Source organism: Salvelinus alpinus, chromosome 26 (genome assembly GCF_045679555.1).
Source record: "Salvelinus alpinus chromosome 26, SLU_Salpinus.1, whole genome shotgun sequence".
In the NCBI taxonomy this organism is placed as follows: domain Eukaryota; kingdom Metazoa; phylum Chordata; class Actinopteri; order Salmoniformes; family Salmonidae; genus Salvelinus; species Salvelinus alpinus.
In genome coordinates this window covers 35389381-35410630 of record NC_092111.1, presented here as the reverse complement: position 1 = coordinate 35410630, position 21250 = coordinate 35389381, and the positions used below count along the sequence as shown (strand labels likewise).

General features: G+C 46.9%; 1 protein-coding gene across 2 annotated transcripts in view; it reads left to right on the top strand.

Moving 5' to 3' along the window:
• LOC139555242 (CUB and sushi domain-containing protein 3-like) overlaps nt 1-21250 on the top strand; it is a 773621-nt gene that overhangs the window by 425201 nt on the left and 327170 nt on the right. For both annotated transcript variants that reach the window (XM_071368883.1, XM_071368882.1), the window contains exons 11-12: nt 2008-2111; nt 10411-10523. In XM_071368883.1, the coding sequence (XP_071224984.1) occupies nt 2008-2111; nt 10411-10523 (217 nt within the window). The remainder of the gene's footprint in view (nt 1-2007; nt 2112-10410; nt 10524-21250) is intronic.

Genomic DNA, 21250 nt, shown 5'->3' with positions numbered 1-21250 from the left:
CACACACACATTTAGAATAATGATCTGAGACACTATCATTACTATCATACACTCACACAGACACACACATATACATCAACACACACACACACACACACACACACACACACACACACACACACACACACACACACACACACACACACTACATGACTGTTGACTAGGGAACCACCATGATTACCTTTGTGATGGCAGTGGGGATTGAGTGCTTTGTAATCGGCATTTAAAAATAGCTTTATTACTCCATGCTGAAATGGTGAACTCTCTGGGCATCAATCAACCAGGCGAAGGGACTCTCTTTCCAGACAAGAGGATAGGAAGCAATCTGCTTACACCCCTGGGTGACACTGCAACAAGGGGCCATATCAACCAGGCCTGGCTGTCTCCATCTCATCCTTAATGGGTTAATAATCATTCATCAGGACAGAAACTATCTCTAGATGATGATACAAGACAGAAGAGTCACGAGGAGAGCATTATATTCATGTAGCCCTTTGGTATGATTTGTTATTCATTTGGTGTTGGGTTAGGGATGGGTTTCAAGCGTGTGGTATTTATACACAGTTTCCTGATGGTACTGCTTCCTTTCGTAAAAGTCGTGTTTGATTAATATTTATTTTATATTTCCTGATCTACTTGTTAGTGTACATGCACATGACATTTGTATGTACTGCATGTGTGGGGACTGGGGGCTCTCCATAATACTATTCACCATTGGGTAAAATATATAACTAGATTTTTAATGTGTGGATTGTTCACGATCCAATTAGTGTAATTAGCGAATGTGAGGTTATTTATTTTCTTCTGTTTCACCATATGGATCCATACCCAGAGGGACTGTCACAGGAAAACAGACGATAGGAGCCTGTCTTATTCCTGGGGGAATGAGAGAGAGAGAAAGAGAGAGAGAGAAAGACTGAACGAGAGAGAGAGAGAGAGAAAGACAGAAAGAGAGAGAAATAGATAAAGATAGAGAGACAAAGAAAGAGACACAGAGACAGAGAGAGAGAGAGAGAGAGAGAGAGAGAGAGACCCAGAGATACAGAGAGAGAGAATTGAAATGAATTGAGAGACAGAGAAAAATGGAGAGAGAGAGACACAGAGACACACAGAAAGAGAGACAGAGAGAGAGAGAGAGATTTTGATTTTGTTCATTTGTATTGTTTATTTCACTTTTTTTTATTATCTACTTCACTTGGCAATGTTAACATATGTCTCCCATGCCAATAAAGCCCTTGAATTGAATGTAATTGAATTGAGAGAGAGAGAGAGAGAGAGAGAGAGAGAGAGAGAGAGAGAGAGAGAGAGAGAGAGAGAGAGAGAGAGAGAGAGAGAGAGAGAGAGAGAGAGGGCTGTCAGCTGTCTTTTCGGATGCAACCCTAATTATGTACTAAATGCATTTAATTTAGTTAACAGGATGTTCCGTTTCCATCTTTTCATCTTAGATTAGTGTCATGATTTTGATAACTAGACAACAGAATAATGAGCCATGGAATGAACCAAAATTCTAATTCTAATGACCTCATCTGAGCTGGTCTGTCTACAAAAAAAATGAACGTCATATTTTACTGCACTCTCAGTGGAACTTTTAAAGGGACAGTTTACTTAAAAACTAGATTGGGCTATTTTTTTCATTAATCCAAAAAATGTGATGATGATGCATCATTGACTAATGAACAAAATACACAAATATGTTTTCAAGTAAACTATCCCTTTAATTAAGTAATGGGCCTACCATCAAAAGGTATATTTACCCTAGTTGTTCTGCAATCACAGGGACTATTTTACTATTATCACTGTATTTCAATAAATCCTCAAAACACATGCCAACAGTCTTTCTTTTGTGATGCCAAATTCCTCTGAAACATTGATGTCCCTTCCAGCCTGCTTTCCTGTATTACTGTAGCTGTTCCAGTGGAATTAAATTATGAGAAAGCCATAAACGTTAATTCAGGCAATTTGACACATGGCTAACCATTATGTCTGATTTCTTCTGTCCACCAACAGGTCATTCAAATCAATTTTGAGGAGTTTGACCTGGAGATTGCCTACGACACGCTAACCATCGGTGACGGAGGGGAAGTGGGTGACCCCAAGACGATACTACAAGTGTGAGTGGCTGAGCGTTTTACTGGATCTATACTGAACAAAAATATAAATTAATATCATGCAACAATTTCAAAGGAACTGAATTACAGTTCATATAAGGAAATCAGTCAATTGAAATAAATGAATTAGGTCCTTATCTATGGATTTCACATGACTGGGCAGGGGAGCCAGGCCCAGCCAATCAGAATGAGTTTTTCCCCACAAAAGGGATTTATTGTAGACTGAAATACTCCACAGTGTTTACATGTTCAGTATATATCACTGTGTGGGAGGGGTTTGTCTATTCCGCAATGCAAATGAGTTTGACTGTAAAAGCCAGTTAACTGCTTTCTGTACTAGGGTCATCAAACAAACGCACATGTGGAGATGGTCTTTGTGATTCTATAAGCGTAACACAGACGATGCTATTTGTGGATGTACTGTGTTCCCTGCACTGTATATGAGAGACTGTGGTGGGGTACATGTTAACATTCATGTGGTGGGGTACATGTTAACATTCATGTGGTGGGGTACATGTTAACATTCATGTGGTGGGGTACATGTTAACATTCATGTGGTGGGGTACATGTTAACATTCATGTGGTGGGGTACATGTTAACATTCATGTGGTGGGGTACACGTTAACATTCATGTGGTGGGGTACACGTTAACATTCATGTGGTGGGGTACATGTTAACATTCATGTGGTGGGGTACATGTTAACATTCATGTGGTGGGGTACACGTTAACATTCATGTGGTGGGGTACATGTTAACATTCATGTGGTGGGGTACATGTTAACATTCATGTGGTGGGGTACATGTTAACATTCATGGGGTGGGGTACATGTTAACATTCATGGGGTGGGGTACACGTTAACATTCAGGTGGTGGGGTACATGTTAACATTCATGTGGTGGGGTACATGTTCACATTCATGTGGTGGGGTACATGTTAACATTCATGTGGTGGGGTACATGTTCACATTCATGTGGTGGGGTACACGTTAACATTCAGGTGGTGGGGTACACGTTAACATTCAAGTGGTGGGGTACATGTTAACATTCATGTGGTGGGGTACATGTTAACATTCATGTGGTGGGGTACATGTTAACATTCATGTGGTGGGGTACATGTTAACATTCATGTGGTGGGGTACATGTTCACATTCATGTGGTGGGGTACATGTTCACATTCATGTGGTGGGGTACATGTTAACATTCATGTGGTGGGGTACATGTTAACATTCATGTGGTGGGGTACATGTTAACATTCATGTGGTGGGGTACATGTTAACATTCATGTGGTGGGGTACATGTTAACATTCATGTGGTGGGGTACATGTTAACATTCATGTGGTGGGGTACATGTTAACATTCATGTGGTGGGGTACATGTTAACATTCATGTGGTGGGGTACATGTTCACATTCATGTGGTGGGGTACATGTTCACATTCATGTGATGGGGTACATGTTAACATTCATGTGGTGGGGTACATGTTCACATTCATGTGGTGGGGTACATGTTAACATTCATGTGGTGGGGTACATGGTCACATTCATGTGGTGGGGTACACGTTAACATTCATGTGGTGGGGTACACGTTAACATTCATGTGATGGGGTACATGTTAACATTCATGTGGTGGGGTACATGTTAACATTCATGTGATGGGGTACATGTTAACATTCATGTGGTGGGGTACATGTTCACATTCATGTGGTGGGGTACATGTTAACATTCATGTGATGGGGTACATGTTAACATTCATGTGGTGGGGTACATGTTAACATTCATGTGGTGGGGTACACGTTAACATTCAGGTGGTGGGGTACACGTTAACATTCATGTGGTGGGGTACATGTTAACATTCATGGGGTGGGGTACACGTTAACATTCAGGTGGTGGGGTACATGTTAACATTCATGTGGTGGGGTACATGTTCACATTCATGTGGTGGGGTACATGTTAACATTCATGTGGTGGGGTACATGGTCACATTCATGTGGTGGGGTACACGTTAACATTCATGTGGTGGGGTACACGTTAACATTCATGTGATGGGGTACATGTTAACATTCATGTGGTGGGGTACATGTTAACATTCATGTGATGGGGTACATGTTAACATTCATGTGGTGGGGTACATGTTCACATTCATGTGGTGGGGTACATGTTAACATTCATGTGATGGGGTACATGTTAACATTCATGTGGTGGGGTACATGTTAACATTCATGTGGTGGGGTACACGTTAACATTCAGGTGGTGGGGTACACGTTAACATTCATGTGGTGGGGTACATGTTAACATTCATGTGGTGGGGTACACGTTAACATTCAGGTGGTGGGGTACACGTTAACATTCAGGTGGTGGGGTACACGTTAACATTCATGGGGTGGGGTACATGTTAACATTCATGTGGTGGGGTACATGTTAACATTCATGTGGTGGGGTACATGTTAACATTCATGTGGTGGGGTACACGTTAACATTCAGGTGGTGGGGTACACGTTAACATTCAGGTGGTGGGGTACACGTTAACATTCATGTGGTGGGGTACATGTTAACATTCATGGGGTGGGGTACATGTTAACATTCATGTGGTGGGGTACATGTTAACATTCATGTGGTGGGGTACACGTTAACATTCAGGTGGTGGGGTACACGTTAACATTCATGTGGTGGGGTACACGTTAACATTCAGGTGGTGGGGTACACGTTAACATTCAGGTGGTGGGGTACACGTTAACATTCATGTGGTGGGGTACATGTTAACATTCATGTGGTGGGGTACATGTTAACATTCATGTGGTGGGGTACATGTTCACATTAATCTTTGAAGTTATTATAGTCCCCCATGAGTGTTGTTATCAGTGGAACAGTCCCATATTACAGTCAGGGGGATAGTGAGTGTTGTTATCAGTGGAACTGTCCCATATTACAGTCAGGGGGATAGTGAGTGTTGTTATCAGTGGAACTGTCCCATATTACAGTCAGGGGGATAGTGAGTGTTGTTATCAGTGGAACTGTCCCATATTACAGTCAGGGGGATAGTGAGTGTTGTTATCAGTGGAACTGTCCCATATTACAGTCAGGGGGATAGTGAGTGTTGTTATCAGTGGAACTGTCCCATATTACAGTCAGGGGGATAGTGAGTGTTGTTATCAGTGGAACTGTCCCATATTACAGTCAGGGGGATAGTGAGTGTTGTTATCAGTGGAACTGTCCCATATTACAGTCAGGGGGATAGTGAGTGTTGTTATCAGTGGAACTGTCCCATATTACAGTCAGGGGGATAGTGAGTGTTGTTATCAGTGGAACTGTCCCATATTACAGTCAGGGGGATAGTGAGTGTTGTTATCAGTGGAACAGTCCCATGTTGCAGTGTGATAGTATAGTACATGTCAGGGGCGGACTGGGACCAGAAATCGGCCTAGACTTTTCTAACACACCGGCCCAGTTTCTTCCTTTAGACCCCCACACCGGCCCAGTTTCTTCCTTTAGACCCCCACACTGGCCCATAGTTTTCTTCCTTTAGACCCCTCACACTGGTCCATAGTTTTCTTCCTTTAGACCCCTCACACTGGTCCATAGTTTTCTTCCGTTAGACCCCCACACTGGCCCATAGTTTTCTTCCTTTAGACCCCCACACTGACCCATAGTTTTCTTCCTTTAGACCCCCCACACTGGCCCATAGTTTTCTTCCTTTAGACCCCCACACTGGCCCATAGTTTTCTTCCAGTTATACCCCCACACTGGCCCATAGTTTTCTTCCAGTTAGACCCCCACACTGGCCCATAGTTTTATCCTTTAGACCCCCACACTGGCCCATATTTTTCTTCCTTTAGACCCCCACACTGGCCCATAGTTTTCTTCCTTTAGACCCCCACACTGGCCCATAGTTTTCTTCCAGTTAGACCCCCACACTGGCCCATAGTTTTCTTCCTTTAGACCCCCCACACTGGCCCATAGTTTTCTTCCTTTAGACCCCCCACACTGGCCCATAGTTTTCTTCCTTTAGACCCTCCACACTGGCTCATAGTTTTCTTCCTTTAGACCCCCACACTGGCCCATAGTTTTCTTCCTTTAGACCTCCACACTGGTCCATAGTTTTCTTCCTTTAGACCCCCACACTGGCCCATAGTTTTATCCTTTAGACCCCCACACTGGTCCTTAGTTTTCTTCCTTTAGACCCCGACACTGGCCCATAGTTTTCTTCCTTTAGACCCCCACACTGGCCCATAGTTTTATCCTTTAGACCCCCACACTGGCCCATAGTTTTATCCTTTAGAACCCCACACTGGCCCATAGTTTTCTTCCTTTAGACCCCCCACACTGGCCCATAGTTTTCTTCCTTTATACCCCCACACTGGCCCATAGTTTTCTTCCTTCAGACCCCCACACTGGCCCATAGTTTTCTTCCTTTATACCCCCACACTGGCCCATAGTTTTCTTCCTTTATACCCCCACACTGGCCCATAGTTTTCTTCCTTTAGACCTCCACACTGGTCCATAGTTTTCTTCCTTTAGACCCCCACACTGGCCCATAGTTTTATCCTTTAGACCCCCACACTGGTCCATAGTTTTCTTCCTTTAGACCCCGACACTGGCCCATAGTTTTCTTCCTTTAGACCCCCACACTGGCCCATAGTTTTATCCTTTAGACCCCCACACTGGCCCATAGTTTTATCCTTTAGAACCCCACACTGGCCCATAGTTTTCTTCCTTTAGACCCCCCACACTGGCCCATAGTTTTCTTCCTTTATACCCCCACACTGGCCCATAGTTTTATCCTTTAGACCCCCCACACTGGCCCATAGTTTTATCCTTTAAACCCCCCACACTGGCCCATAGTTTTCTTCCAGTTAGACCCCCACACTGGCCCATAGTTTTCTTCCTTTAGACCCCCACACTGGCCCATAGTTTTATCCTTTAGACCCCCCACACTGGCCCATAGTTTTCTTCCAGTTAGACCCCCACACTGGCCCATAGTTTTCCTATTATTAGCCAAATAGTGATACTGGCGTGAAAAACTCAATTTCGACGGCCCGCTGGGCTAAAGATGGATCAGCCATTATGGAATTTTGCACAATGACTAGTCCATGTCTGGTATATGTTGTTATAAATGTGCCATATTACATTCAGGGGGACAGTGCGTGTTGATCATGTTCCACTAGTCATATTATATTCAGGGGGACAGTGTGTGTTGATCCTGTTCCACTAGTCATATTATATTCAGGGGGACAGTGTGTGTTGATCATGTTCCACTAGTCATATTATATTCAGGGGGATAGTGTGTGTTGATCCTGTTCCACTAGTCATATTATATTCAGGGGGACAGTGTGTGTTGATCATGTTCCACTAGTCATATTATATTCAGGGGGACAGTGTGTGTTGATCCTGTTCCACTAGTCATATTATATTCAGGGGGACAGTGTGTGTTGATCCTGTTCCACTAGTCATATTATATTCAGGGGGACAGTGTGTGTTGATCATGTTCCACTAGTCATATTACATTCAGGGGGACAGTGTGTGTTGATCCTGTTCCACTAGTCATATTATATTCAGGGGGACAGTGTGTGTTGATCCTGTTCCACTATCAATCAATCAATCAAGTTTATTTTATATAGCCCTTCGTACATCAGCTAATATCTCGAAGTGCTGTACAGAAACCCAGCCTAAAACCCCAAACAGCATGCAATGCAGGTGTAGAAGCACGGTGGCTAGGAAAAACTCCCTAGAAAGGCCAAAACCTAGGAAGAAACCTTGAGAGGAACCAGGCTATGAGGGGTGGCCAGTCCTCTTCTGGCTGTGCTGGGTGGAGATTATAACAGAACTATGCCAAGATGTTCAAAATGTTCATAAGTGACAAGCATGGTCAAATAATAATCATGAATAATTTTCAGTTGGCTTTTCATAGCCGATCATTAAGAGTTGAAAACAGCAGGTCTGGGACAGGTGGCGGTTCCATAACCGCAGGCAGAACAGTTGAAACTGGAATAGCAGCAAGGCCAGGTGGACTGGGGACAGCAATGCCCGGTAGTCCTCACGTATGGTCCTAGGGCTCAGGTCCTCCGAGAGAGAGAAAGAAAGAAAGGAAGGAGAGAATTAGAGAGAGCCAAGATTTTCAAAATTTTCATGAATGACAAGCATGGTCAAATAATAATCAGGAATAAATGTCAGTTGGCTTTTCATAGCCGATCATTAAGAGTTGAAAACAGCAGGTCTGGAACAGGTAGGGGTTCCATAACCGCAGGCAGAACAGTTGAAACTGGAATAGCAGCAAGGCCAGGCGGACTGGGGACAGCAAGGAGTCATCATGCCCTTGCTGTTACATTCAGGGGGACAGTGTGTGTTGATCATGTTCCACTAGTCATATTATATTCAGGGGGATAGTGTGTGTTGATCCTGTTCCACTAGTAGTATTACATTCAGGGGGACAGTGTGTGTTGATCCTGTTCCACTAGTCATATTACATTCAGGGGGACAGTGTGTGTTGATCATGTTCCACTAGTCATATTATATTCAGGGGGATAGTGTGTGTTGATCCTGTTCCACTAGTAGTATTACATTCAGGGGGACAGTGTGTGTTGATCCTGTTCCACTAGTCATATTACATTCAGGGGGACAGTGTGTGTTGATCCTGTTCCACTAGTCATATTACATTCGGGTGGATAGTGTGTGTTGATCCTGTTCCACTAGTCATATTACATTCAGGGGGATAGTGTGTGTTGATCCTGTTCCACTAGTCATATTATATTCAGGGGGACAGTGTGTGTTGATCCTGTTCCACTAGTCATATTACATTCAGGGGGACAGTGTGTGTTGATCCTGTTCCACTAGTCATATTATATTCAGGGGGACAGTGTGTGTTGATCCTGTTCCACTATTCATATTATATTCAGGGGGACAGTGTGTGTTGATCCTGTTCCACTAGTCATATTACATTCAGGGGGACAGTGTATGTTGATCCTGTTCCACTAGTCATATTATATTCAGGGGGACAGTGTGTGTTGATCCTGTTCCACTAGTCATATTATATTCAGGGGGATAGTGTGTGTTGATCATGTTCCACTAGTCATATTATATTCAGGGGGACAGTGTGTGTTGATCCTGTTCCACTAGTCATATTACACTCAGGGGGACAGTGTATGTTGATCCTGTTCCACTAGTCATATTATATTCAGGGGGACAGTGTGTGCTGATCCTGTTCCACTAGTCATATTATATTCAGGGGGACAGTGTGTGTTGATCATGTTCCACTAGTCATATTATATTCAGGGGGATAGTGTGTGTTGATCCTGTTCCACTAGTCATATTACATTCAGGGGGACAGTGTGTGTTGATCCTGTTCCACTAGTCATATTACATTCAGGGGGACAGTGTGTGTTGATCCTGTTCCACTAGTCATATTATATTCAGGGGGACAGTGTGTGTTGATCCTGTTCCACTAGTCATATTACATTCAGGGGGACAGTGTGTGTTGATCCTGTTCCACTAGTCATATTATATTCAGGGGAATAGTGTGTGTTGATCCTGTTCCACTAGTCATATTACATTCAGGGGGACAGTGTGTGTTGATCCTGTTCCACTAGTCATATTATATTCAGGGGGACAGTGTGTGTTGATCCTGTTCCACTAGTCATATTATATTCAGGGGGACAGTGTGTGTTGATCCTGTTCCACTAGTCATATTATATTCAGGGGGACAGTGTGTGTTGATCCTGTTCCACTAGTCATATTATATTCAGGGGGACAGTGTGTGTTGATCCTGTTCCACTAGTCATATTATATTCAGGGGGACAGTGTGTGTTGATCCTGTTCCACTAGTCATATTACATTCAGGGGGACAGTGTGTGTTGATCCTGTTCCACTAGTCATATTATATTCAGGGGGACAGTGTGTGTTGATCCTGTTCCACTAGTCATATTATATTCAGGGGGACAGTGTGTGTTGATCCTGTTCCACTAGTCATATTATATTCAGGGGGACAGTGTGTGTTGATCCTGTTCCACTAGTCATATTATATTCAGGGGGACAGTGTGTGTTGATCCTGTTCCACTAGTCATATTATATTCAGGGGGACAGTGTGTGTTGATCCTGTTCCACTAGTCATATTATATTCAGGGGGACAGTGTGTGTTGATCCTGTTCCACTAGTCATATTATATTCAGGGGGACAGTGTGTGTTATTGTCGCACCCCCCCCAGTCTCTCAGGTAAAATTTCTGTCTGTGTGTGTGTTTGTCTGTGTGCGCGTGTGAGCATGTGGGTTAGTGTGTGTGTCAGGCTAACTGTGTGTTCTTGTCTTCCTCCCTCCAGTCTCTCAGGTAGCTTTGTCCCTGACCTCATTGTCAGCATGACCCATCAGATGTGGCTCCATCTCCAATCAGACGAGAGTGTGGGCTCCATAGGCTTCAAGATCAACTTTAAAGGTACATTGTGTGTGTGTGTGTGTGTGTGTGTGTGTGTGTGTGTGTGTGTGTGTGTGTGTGTGTGTGTGTGTGTGTGTGTGTGTGTGTGTGTGTGTGTGTGTGTGTGTGTGTGTGTGTGTGTGTGTGCCTGTGTGCGTGTGTGTGTGCCTGTGTGTGTGTGTGCCTGTGTGCGTGTGTGCGTGTGTGTGTGCCTGTACATGCATCTATACATGAATGCATCTCATTGTGAATGTGTGTGTGTGTTCTAGGAATGCATTCAGCAGCGCTCTAGCAGCTACTACACCTTATATTGAACTAGAGAGGCAGAGGAACGGCCTTGAGCTAGAGAGGCAGAGGAACGGCCTTGAGTTAGAGAGGCAGAGGAACGGCCTTGAGTTAGAGAGGCAGAGGAACGGCCTTGAGTTAGAGAGGCAGAGGAACGGCCTTGAGCTAGAGAGGCAGAGGAACGGCCTTGAGCTAGAGAGGCAGAGGAACGGCCTTGAGCTAGAGAGGCAGAGGAACGGCCTTGAGCTAGAGAGGCAGAGGAACGGCCTTGAGCTAGAGAGGCAGAGGAACGGCCTTGAGCTAGAGAGGCAGAGGAACGGCCTTGAGTTAGAGAGGCAGAGGAACGGCCTTGAGTTAGAGAGGCAGAGGAACGGCCTTGAGTTAGAGAGGCAGAGGAACGGCCTTGAGTTAGAGAGGCAGAGGAACGGCCTTGAGTTAGAGAGGCAGAGGAATGGCCTTGAGCTAGAGAGGCAGAGGAACGGCCTTGAGTTGGAGAGGCAGAGGAACGGCCTTGAGTTAGAGAGGCAGAGGAACGGCCTTGAGATAGAGAGGCAGAGGAACTGTCAGTACAGCCAGTCAGATGAGAGATGGACAGATTGACTGTCAGTACAGTCAGTCAGATGAGAGATGGACAGATTGACTGTCAGTACAGCCAGTCAGATGAGCGATGGACAGATTGACTGTCAGTACAGCCAGTCAGATGAGAGATGGACAGATTGACTGTCAGTACAGCCAGTCAGATGAGAGATAGACAGATTGACTGTCAGTACAGTCAGTCAGATGAGAGATGGACAGATTGACTGTCAGTACAGTCAGTCAGATGAGAGATGGACAGATTGACTGTCAGTGCAGCCAGTCAGATGAGAGATGGACAGATTGACTGTCAGTACAGCCAGTCAGATGAGAGATGGACAGATTGACTGTCAGTACAGTCAGTCAGATGAGAGATGGACAGATTGACTGTCAGTACAGCCAGTCAGATGAGCGATGGACAGATTGACTGTCAGTACAGCCAGTCAGATGAGCGATGGACAGATTGACTGTCAGTACAGCCAGTCAGATGAGAGATGGACAGATTGACTGTCAGTACAGCCAGTCAGATGAGAGATAGACAGATTGACTGTCAGTACAGTCAGTCAGATGAGAGATGGACAGATTGACTGTCAGTACAGTCAGTCAGATGAGAGATGGACAGATTGACTGTCAGTGCAGCCAGTCAGATGAGAGATGGACAGATTGACTGTCAGTACAGTCAGTCCAGATGAGAGATGGACAGATTGACTGTCAGTGCAGCCAGTCAGATGAGAGATGGACAGATTAACTGTCAGTACAGTCAGTCCAGATGAGAGATGGACAGATTGACTGTCAGTACAGTCAGTCCAGATGAGAGATGGACAGATTGACTGTCAGTACAGCCAGTCAGATGAGAGATGGACAGATTGACTGTCAGTACAGTCAGTCCAGATGAGAGATGGACAGATTGACTGTCAGTACAGTCAGTCCAGATGAGAGATGGACAGATTGACTGTCAGTACAGCCAGTCAAATGAGAGATGGACAGACAGGGAAATTATCAGGGAAGCAGTAGACCAGAGCCAACTCTACCAACTTGTCAAATGGCTAATACACTTCCCTTACTCCCTTCTTCCCTCCCACCATCCCTGGTTTTCTCAATCACTAAGCTGTCACTATGAATTACTTGTCATTGTGTCAAAGGTCACGGGTCCTGGTGACCTGTTACCTTCTACTGAAACTGATAGTTCATCACCTCGTGAACACTTGCAACCCATATAAGGTGTTGTCACGCACATCATAGCTTGATATTTACTGGGGGGATTCCAACCTGAAATAGAAGGAGGCTTCATCTCTCAAACAGCAGCCACATCTGCTGGATATGAGCTAGCATTTCCCCACAATATCCATATCTTTGATTATTTCCCCTCAAGCTTAGGGCTTTGTAATAAATTAGTGTCTGAGTGATAAACAGCACGCCAACCACCCTGATGAAGGAAAGTGAGTTTGGTAGAGAGAGAGGGGGGAGGGAGGGATAGAGGGAGAGAGATAAAAAGAGAAATACTGTAATATCTCTGGAGGAAAAAAGAGAGTAACCTGCAGTGGAAGAGATTGTGGTTAGAATGATCTAGTTTTCCTTCCTCTCTTTAACAGACAATGCCTTTCATAACAGTAAACCCTTTACTGACTCTTCATCGGTGCTCATTTAAAGACTGTGAGAGAGTAAATATTAATTTACTACTCTCCCAGATACACGAAGATAAAGTACTTCATGTATCTACTGTAGATGATGCTGTGTAGAAGGCCTACATTACTGTAGACGCTGCTGTGTAGAGGGCCTACCTTACTGTAGATGATGCTGTGTAGAAAGCCTACCGTACTGTAGATGATGATGTGTACAAGGCATACCTTACTGTAGATGATGCTGTGTAGAAGGCATGCCTTACTGTAGATGATGCTGTGTAGAAAGCCTACCTTACTGTAGATGATGCTGTGTAGAAGGCCTACCTTACTGTAGACGATGCTGTGTAGAGGGCCTACCTTACTGTAGATGATGCTGTGTAGAAGGCTTACCTTACTGTAGACGATGCTGTGTAGAAGGCCTACATTACTGTAGACAATGTTGTGTAGAAGGCCTACATTACTGTAGACGATGCTGTGTAGAAGGCCTACATTACTGTAGACGATGCTGTGTAGAAGGCCTACATTACTGTAGACGATGTTGTGTAGAAGACATACCTTACTGTAGATGATGCTGTGTAGAAGGCCTACCGTACTGTAGATGATGCTGTGTAGAAGGCCTACCTTACTGTAGATGATGCTGTGTAGAAAGCCTACCTTACTGTAGATGATGCTGTGTAGAAGGCCTACATTACTGTAGACGATGCTGTGTAGAAAGCCTACCTTACTGTAGACGATGCTGTGTAGAAGGCCTACGTTACTGTAGACAATGTTGTGTAGAAGGCCTACATTACTGTAGATGATGTTGTGTAGAAGGCCTACATTACTGTAGATGATGCTGTGTAGAAGGCCTACATTACTGTAGATGATGCTGTGTAGAAGGCATACATTACTGTAGATGGTGCTGTGTAGAAGGCCTACATTACTGTAGATGGTGCTGTGTAGAAGACCTACATTACTGTAGATGATGCTGTGTAGAGGGCCTACCTTACTGTAGATGATGCTGTGTAGAAGGCCTACCTTACTGTAGACGATGCTGTGTAGAAGGCCTACATTACTGTAGACGATGTTGTGTAGAAGGCCTACATTACTGTAGATGATGCTGTGTAGAAGGTCTACCTTACTGTAGATGATGCTGTGTACAGGGCCTACATTACTGTAGATGTTTGTCGGAAGCTTCAATATCCCTGAAATACTGATCTGAGAACAGTTATTTTGATAATTTCTCACTTGGTGCCAGTACTTCCCATCATGTTAAATGGCCTTCCCTAATGAGGAATAAACGTGCTAATTTAGCAGATGATTTAATGTTTTTTGACATTAACCCATCACATCCATTCATACTATTCCCACAGAAACACTGACAGATGAAGCAGGACAGAGGCACTTGAAGGGTGAAAAGGAAATTTGGTATCACTTTACAAGAAGACCTACAGCCCACTGAGTGTACAAAACATTTCCCTCAGAACAATCTCAATTCATCGGGGCGTGGACTACAAGGTGTTGAAAGTATGTCCTTTAGGTGGTGGACCATTCTTGATACACATTGCAAACTGTTGAGCATGAAAAACCCAGCAACGTTGCAGTTCTTGACACAAACCAGTGTGCCTGGCACCTACTATCATACCCCGTTCAAAGGCACTTAAATCTTTTGGTTTGGCCATTCACCCTTTTAATGGCACACATACACAATCCATTTCTCAATTGTCTCAAGGTGTCACGATCGTCTTGCTGAGAGAAAGTGGACCAAGGCGCAGCGTGTGCAAAATACATTCTCTTTTATTGTAGAGAACGGAAAAAACACGCAACAAACACTATAACAAACTGAAACAAAACAACAAACGAATCGTGAAGCTAATGACGTAAGTGCACACACAGGCTACAAACGTACAACATAGACAATTACCGACATTAACCTAGTGCCTATGGCTGCCTTAAATATGGCTCCCAATCTGTCTCTGATTGAGAACCATTCAGGCAACCATAGACACAGCTAGACACCTATACTAAACACAAACCCATCTACTCTATTTAACCCCCTAAACCATACAACCACCCTAGACACTACAAAAACACATACATTCCCCATGTCACACCCTGACCTAACTAAAATAATAAAGAAAACAAATAATACTAAGGCCAGGGTGTGACAGTACCCCCCCCCCAAAGGTGCGGACTCCGGCCGCAGAACCTGAAACAGAAGGGGAGGGTCCGGGGTGGCCCCCATCATGGCGGCGGCTCGGGCGCGGGACGAGGCCCCCACTCCACCATTGTCAAAACCCGCTTTGGTGGCGCCTCTGGAGCGGCGACCCTTGTAGCAAGTCCCGGACTGAAGACCATCCCAGAGGGCGCCACCGGACTGAGGGGTAGCTCCGGACTGAGGGGTAGCTCCGGACTGAGGGGTAGCTCCGGACTGAGGGACGGCAGCTCCGGACTGAGGGACAGCAGCTCCGGACTGAGGGACGGCAGCTCCGGACTGAGGGACGGCAGCTCCGGACTGAGGGACGGCAGCTCATGGCTGGCTGACGGATCTGGTTGCTCATGGCTGGCTGACGGATCTGGCTGCTCATGGCTGGGTGACGGATCTGGCTGCTCATGGCTGGCTGACGGATCTGGCTGCTCGTGGCTGGCTGACGGATCTGGCTGCTCGTGGCTGGCTGACGGATCTGGCTGCTCATGGCTGGCTGACGGATCTGGCTGCTCATGGCTGGCTGACGGATCTGGCTGCTCATGGCTGGCTGGCGGATCTGGCTGCTCATGACTGGCTGGCGGATCTGGCTGCTCATGGCTGGTTGGCGGATCTGGCTGCCTGGCGGATCTGGCTGCTCATGGCTGGCTGGCGGATCTGGCTGCTCATGGCTGGCTGGCGGATCTGGCTGCTCATGGCTGGCTGGCGGATCTGGCTGCTCATGGCTGGCTGGCGGATCTGGCTGCTCATGGCTGGCTGGCGGATCTGGCTGCTCATGGCTGGCTGGCGGATCTGGCTGCTCATGGCTGGCTGGCGGATCTGGCTGCTCATGGCTGGCTGGCGGCTCTGGCGGATCCTGGCTGGTTGGCAGCTCTGGCGGATCCTGGCTGGTTGGCGGCTCTGGCGGATCCTGGCTGGTTGGCGGCTCCTGGCTGACTGGCGGCTCTAGCGGCTCCTGACTGACGGGCGGCTCTGACGGCTCGGGACAGACGGGCGGCTCAGATGGCGCTGGGCAGACGGATGGCTCAGAAGGCGCTGGGCAGACGGATGGCTCAGAAGGCGCTGGGCAGACGGATGGCTCAGAAGACGCTGGGCAGACGGATGGCTCAGAAGGCGCTGGGCAGACGGATGGCTCAGATGGCGCTGGGCAGACGGATGGCTCAGATGGCGCTGGGCAGACGGCAGACTCTGGCCGCTCATGGCTGGCGGGCGAATCTGGCTGCTCATGGCTGGCGGGCGGCTCTGGCTGCTCATGGCTGGCGGGCGGCTCTGGCTGCTCATGGCTGGCGGGCGGCTCTGGCTGCTCATGGCTGGCTGGCGGCTCTGGCAGATCCTGGCTGGTTGGCGGCTCTGGCAGATCCTGGCTGGTTGGCGGCTCTGGCAGATCCTGGCTGGTTGGCGGCTCTGGCAGATGGCTGCTCATGGCTGGCGGGCGGCTCTGGCTGCTCATGGCTGGCGGGCGGCTCTGGCTGCTCATGGCTGGCGGGCGGCTCTGGATGCTCATGGCTGGCGGGCGGCTCGGGCTGCTCATGGCTGGCGGACGGCTCGGGCTGATCCTGTCTGGCGGACGGCTCGGGCTGATCCTGTCTGGCGGACGGCTCGGGCTGATCCTGTCTGGCGGACGGCTCGGGCTGATCCTGTCTGGCGGACGGCTCGGGCTGATCCTGTCTGGCGGACGGCTCTGGCTGATCCTGTCTGGCGGACGGCTCTGACGGCTCGGGACAGACGGGCGGCTCTGACGGTGCTTGGCAGACGGGCAGCTCAGACGGTGCTTGGCAGACGGGCAGCTCAGACGGTGCTTGGCAGACGGGCAGCTCACACGGTGCTTGGCAGACGGGCAGCTCTGGCCGGCTGAGGCGCACTGTATGCCTGGTGCGTGGTGCCGGAACTGGTGGTACCGGGCTGGGGACACGCATCTCAGGGCTAGTGCGGGGAGAAGGAACAGGTCATACTGGACCCTGGAGACGCACATTAGGCCTAGTGCGTGGTGCCGGCACTGGTGGTACCGGGCTGGAGACACGCACCATAGGGCTAGTGCGTGGAGGAGGAACAGGGCTCTGGAGTCGCACAGGAAGCCTAGTGCGTGGTGTAGGCACTGGTGGTACTGGGCTGGGGCGGGGAGGTGGCGCCGGAAATACCGGACCGTGCAGGCGTACTGGCTCCCTTGAGCACTGAGCCTGCCCAACCTTACCTGGTTGTATGCTCCCCGTCGCCCGACCAGTGCGGGGAGGTGGAATGACCTGCACCGGGCTATGTAGGCAAACCGGGGACACCATGCGTAAGGCTGGTGCCATGTAAGCCGGCTCGAGGAGACGCACTGGTGGCCAGATGCGTTGGGCCGGCTTCATGACATCCGGCTCAATCCTCAATCTAGCCCTGCCAGTGCGGGGAGGTGGAATAACCCGCACCGGGCTATGAACACGTACAGGAGACACCATGCGCTCTACTGCGTAACACGGTGTCTGCCCGTACTCTCGCTCTCCACGGTAAGTACAAGGAGTAGGCGCAGGTCTCCTACCTGACTTCGCCACACTCCCTTTTAGCCCCCCCCCAAGAAGTTTTGGGGTTGTACTCGCGGGCTTCCAGCCTTGCTTCCGTGCTGCCTCCTCATAACGCCTCCTCTCGGCTTTAGCTGCCTCCAGCTCTTCACGAGGGAGGCGATGTTCTCCCGGTTGTGCCCAAGGTCCCTTACCATCCAATTCGTCCTCCCATGTCCAGAAATCCTGTGTAGGTGGGTCCTGTTGCTGTTTCACACGCTGCTTGGTCCTTTGGTGGGTAATTCTGTCACGATCATCTTGCTGAGAGAAAGTGGACCAAGGCGCAGCGTGTGCAAAATACATTCTCTTTTATTGTAGAGAAAGGAAAAAACACGCAACAAACACAATAACAAACTGAAACAAAACAACAAACGAATCGTGAAGCTAATGACGTAAGTGCACACACAGGCTACAAACGTACAACATAGACAATTACCCACATTAACCTAGTGCCTATGGCTGCCTTAAATATGGCTCCCAATCAGAGACAATAAATGACATCTGTCTCTGATTGAGAACCATTCAGGCAACCATAGACACAGCTAGACACCTATACTAAACACAAACCCATCTACTCTATTTAACCCCCTAAACCATACAACCACCCTAGACACTACAAAAACACATACATTCCCCATGTCACACCCTGACCTAACTAAAATAATAAAGAAAACAAATAATACTAAGGCCAGGGTGTGACACAAGGCTTAAAAATCCTTCTTTAACCTGTCCCCTCCCCTTCATCTAGACTGATTTAAGTGGATTTAACAAGTGACATCAACAAGGGATCATAGCTTTCACCTGGATTCACCTGGTCCATCTATGTCATGGAAAGAGCAGGTGTTCTTGATGTTTTGTACACTCGGTGTAGATTGTTTATCAGAAGCTTCCATATCCCTAAAATACTGATCTGAGAGCAGTTATCTTCTTAATTTCTCACTTAGTGCCAGTACTTTACATCGTGCTAAATGTCCTTCCCTAATGAAGAATAAAAGAGCTCATTTAGCAGCTGATTTCATGCTTTTGGACCCTGTCACTGTGGGTTGACGTTAACCCCTCACATCCATTCATACTTCTAGTAGCAGAAACACTGACAGATGAATCAGGACACTTGAAGGGTGAAAAGGAGATTTGGTAACGGTTTACATTAAGTTGCTCTGATGCTTATTCTTTAAAACAAATAGTGTATTTTTAACATGTTGTTTAAGAAGAAAGAGTATTAAAATCTTTGTCAAATCACGTGATGAATCCATTTGTGCACAACGCGTCATTTGAGTTTTACACTGCAACAAAATAACTTCTAATCAGAACAGTCTGTGGACAATATTCAGATCTCAGGTGAAACACAGGACACGTTCTCATCTGCATGTATTTCAGATTCCTGCATTCCCTGCATTCTAAACACATGAAAAGATGTCATCTTTTCCAGACTTGTCCTCAATTTACTTGAACTATTGTTTTTCACCCCATTAGATACACATGAGTGTTGCAGAGGTTTATGGGTAGTCATAGCCATCATTATTTCTTATGCCCCCTAATTAGAGATTCCAGAACAGAAGAGCCATTTGCATTTTGCTCGATAGCGTTGACTGTACATGTCATTGCACTCCTTCTCTCTCTCTCTCTCTCTCTCTCTCTCTCTCTCTCTCTCTCTCTCTCTCTCTCTCTCTCTCTCTCTCTCTCTCTCTCTCTCTCTCTCTCTCTCTCTCTCTCTCTCTCTCTCTCTCTCTCTCTCTCTCTCTCTCTCTCTCTCTCTCTCTCTCTCTCTCTCTCTCTCTCTCTCTCTCTCTCTCTCTCTCTCTCTCTCTCTCTCTCTCTCTCTCTCTCTCTCTCTCTCTCTCTCTCTCTCTCTCTCTCTCTCTCTCTCTCTTTAAACAAATCTCCCCCCTCTCGCTCTCTCTCTTGCTTTCTTCCACTCTGCCTTTCATTCTATCTCTCTTTCTTCCCTCTCTATCTCTCTCCTTCTATCTCTCTCTATGTGGTATGGCTTGAGTGGTTTTAAATCATTGTGCTACACTAAACCACCAACTGTTCATGCAGTTGAATCATGTGTGCTCACACACACACACACACACACACACACACACACACACACACACACACACACACAGAGAGAGTAGAACATACTGTCTCTCAGCACTGCAGGGAGCATATGTTACGCTCTTCTCCTGGCTTCTCTCTATAATGATACAACAGTTTTCTCTGTCTGCAGCCAGTCTATGTGTGCTAGCATCTCTCTGTCTACAGCCAGTCTATGTGTGCTAGCATCTCTCTGTCTGCAGCCAGTCTATGCTAGCATCTCTCTGTCTACAGCCAGTCTATGTGTGCTAGCATCTCTCTGTCTACAGCCAGTCTATGTGTGCTAGCATCTCTCTGTCTGCAGCCAGTCTATGCTAGCATCTCTCTGTCTACAGCCAGTCTATGTGTGCTAGCATCTCTCTGTCTACAGCCAGTCTATGTGTGCTAGCATCTCTCTGTCTGTAGCCAGTCTATGTGTGCTAGCATCTCTCTGTCTACAGCCAGTCTATGCTAGCATCTCTCTGTCTACAGCCAGTCTATGTGTGCTAGCATCTCTCTGTCTACAGCCAGTCTATGCTAGCATCTCTCTGTCTGCAGCCAGTCTATGTGTGCTAGCATCTCTCTGTCTACAGCCAGTCTATGTGTACTAGCATCTCTCTGTCTCCAGCCAGTCTATGCTAGCATCTCTCTGTCTACAGCCAGTCTATGTGTGCTAGCATCTCTCTGTCTACAGCCAGTCTATGTGTGCTAGCATCTCTCTGTCTGCAGCCAGTCTATGCTAGCATCTCTCTGTCTACAGCCAGTCTATGTGTGCTAGCATCTCTCTGTCTGCAGCCAGTCTATGCTAGCATCTCTCTGTCTACAGCCAGTCTATGTGTGCTAGCATCTCTCTGTCTACAGCCAGTCTATGTGTGCTAGCATCTCTCTGTCTGTAGCCAGTCTATGTGTGCTAGCATCTCTCTGTCTACAGCCAGTCTATGCTAGCATCTCTCTGTCTACAGCCAGTCTATGTGTGCTAGCATCTCTCTGTCTACAGCCAGTCTATGCTAGCATCTCTCTGTCTGCAGCCAGTCTATGTGTGCTAGCATCTCTCTGTCTACAGCCAGTCTATGTGTACTAGCATCTCTCTGTCTCCAGCCAGTCTATGCTAGCATCTCTCTGTCTGCAGCCAGTCTATACTAGCATCTCGTTATCTCAGCTAACGACTTCTAGAGAAATGAGTTATTTGGAGTGCTGCAGGCTATGGATGATATTATTGTCTCATAGTGGGAATAAGCAGATCCTGGGAAAAGTTAGCGGATATAGAGAATCAAATGGGAGTCCTCATAGTGTGAGACCTAATAACTCCCTTTAGAGAGAATGTAGAGGAAGCCAATAACATTTCACTGTTTAGCCAGCAAATATACTGGTCACCATAAAGCATTGATGTTCCCAGTTCAATTAAACATTTAACATGTTCTTTGTTAGATGAATTAAATATAATGTACTTACATCATGAATGATTTATGCATATGCACTGTGTATTGG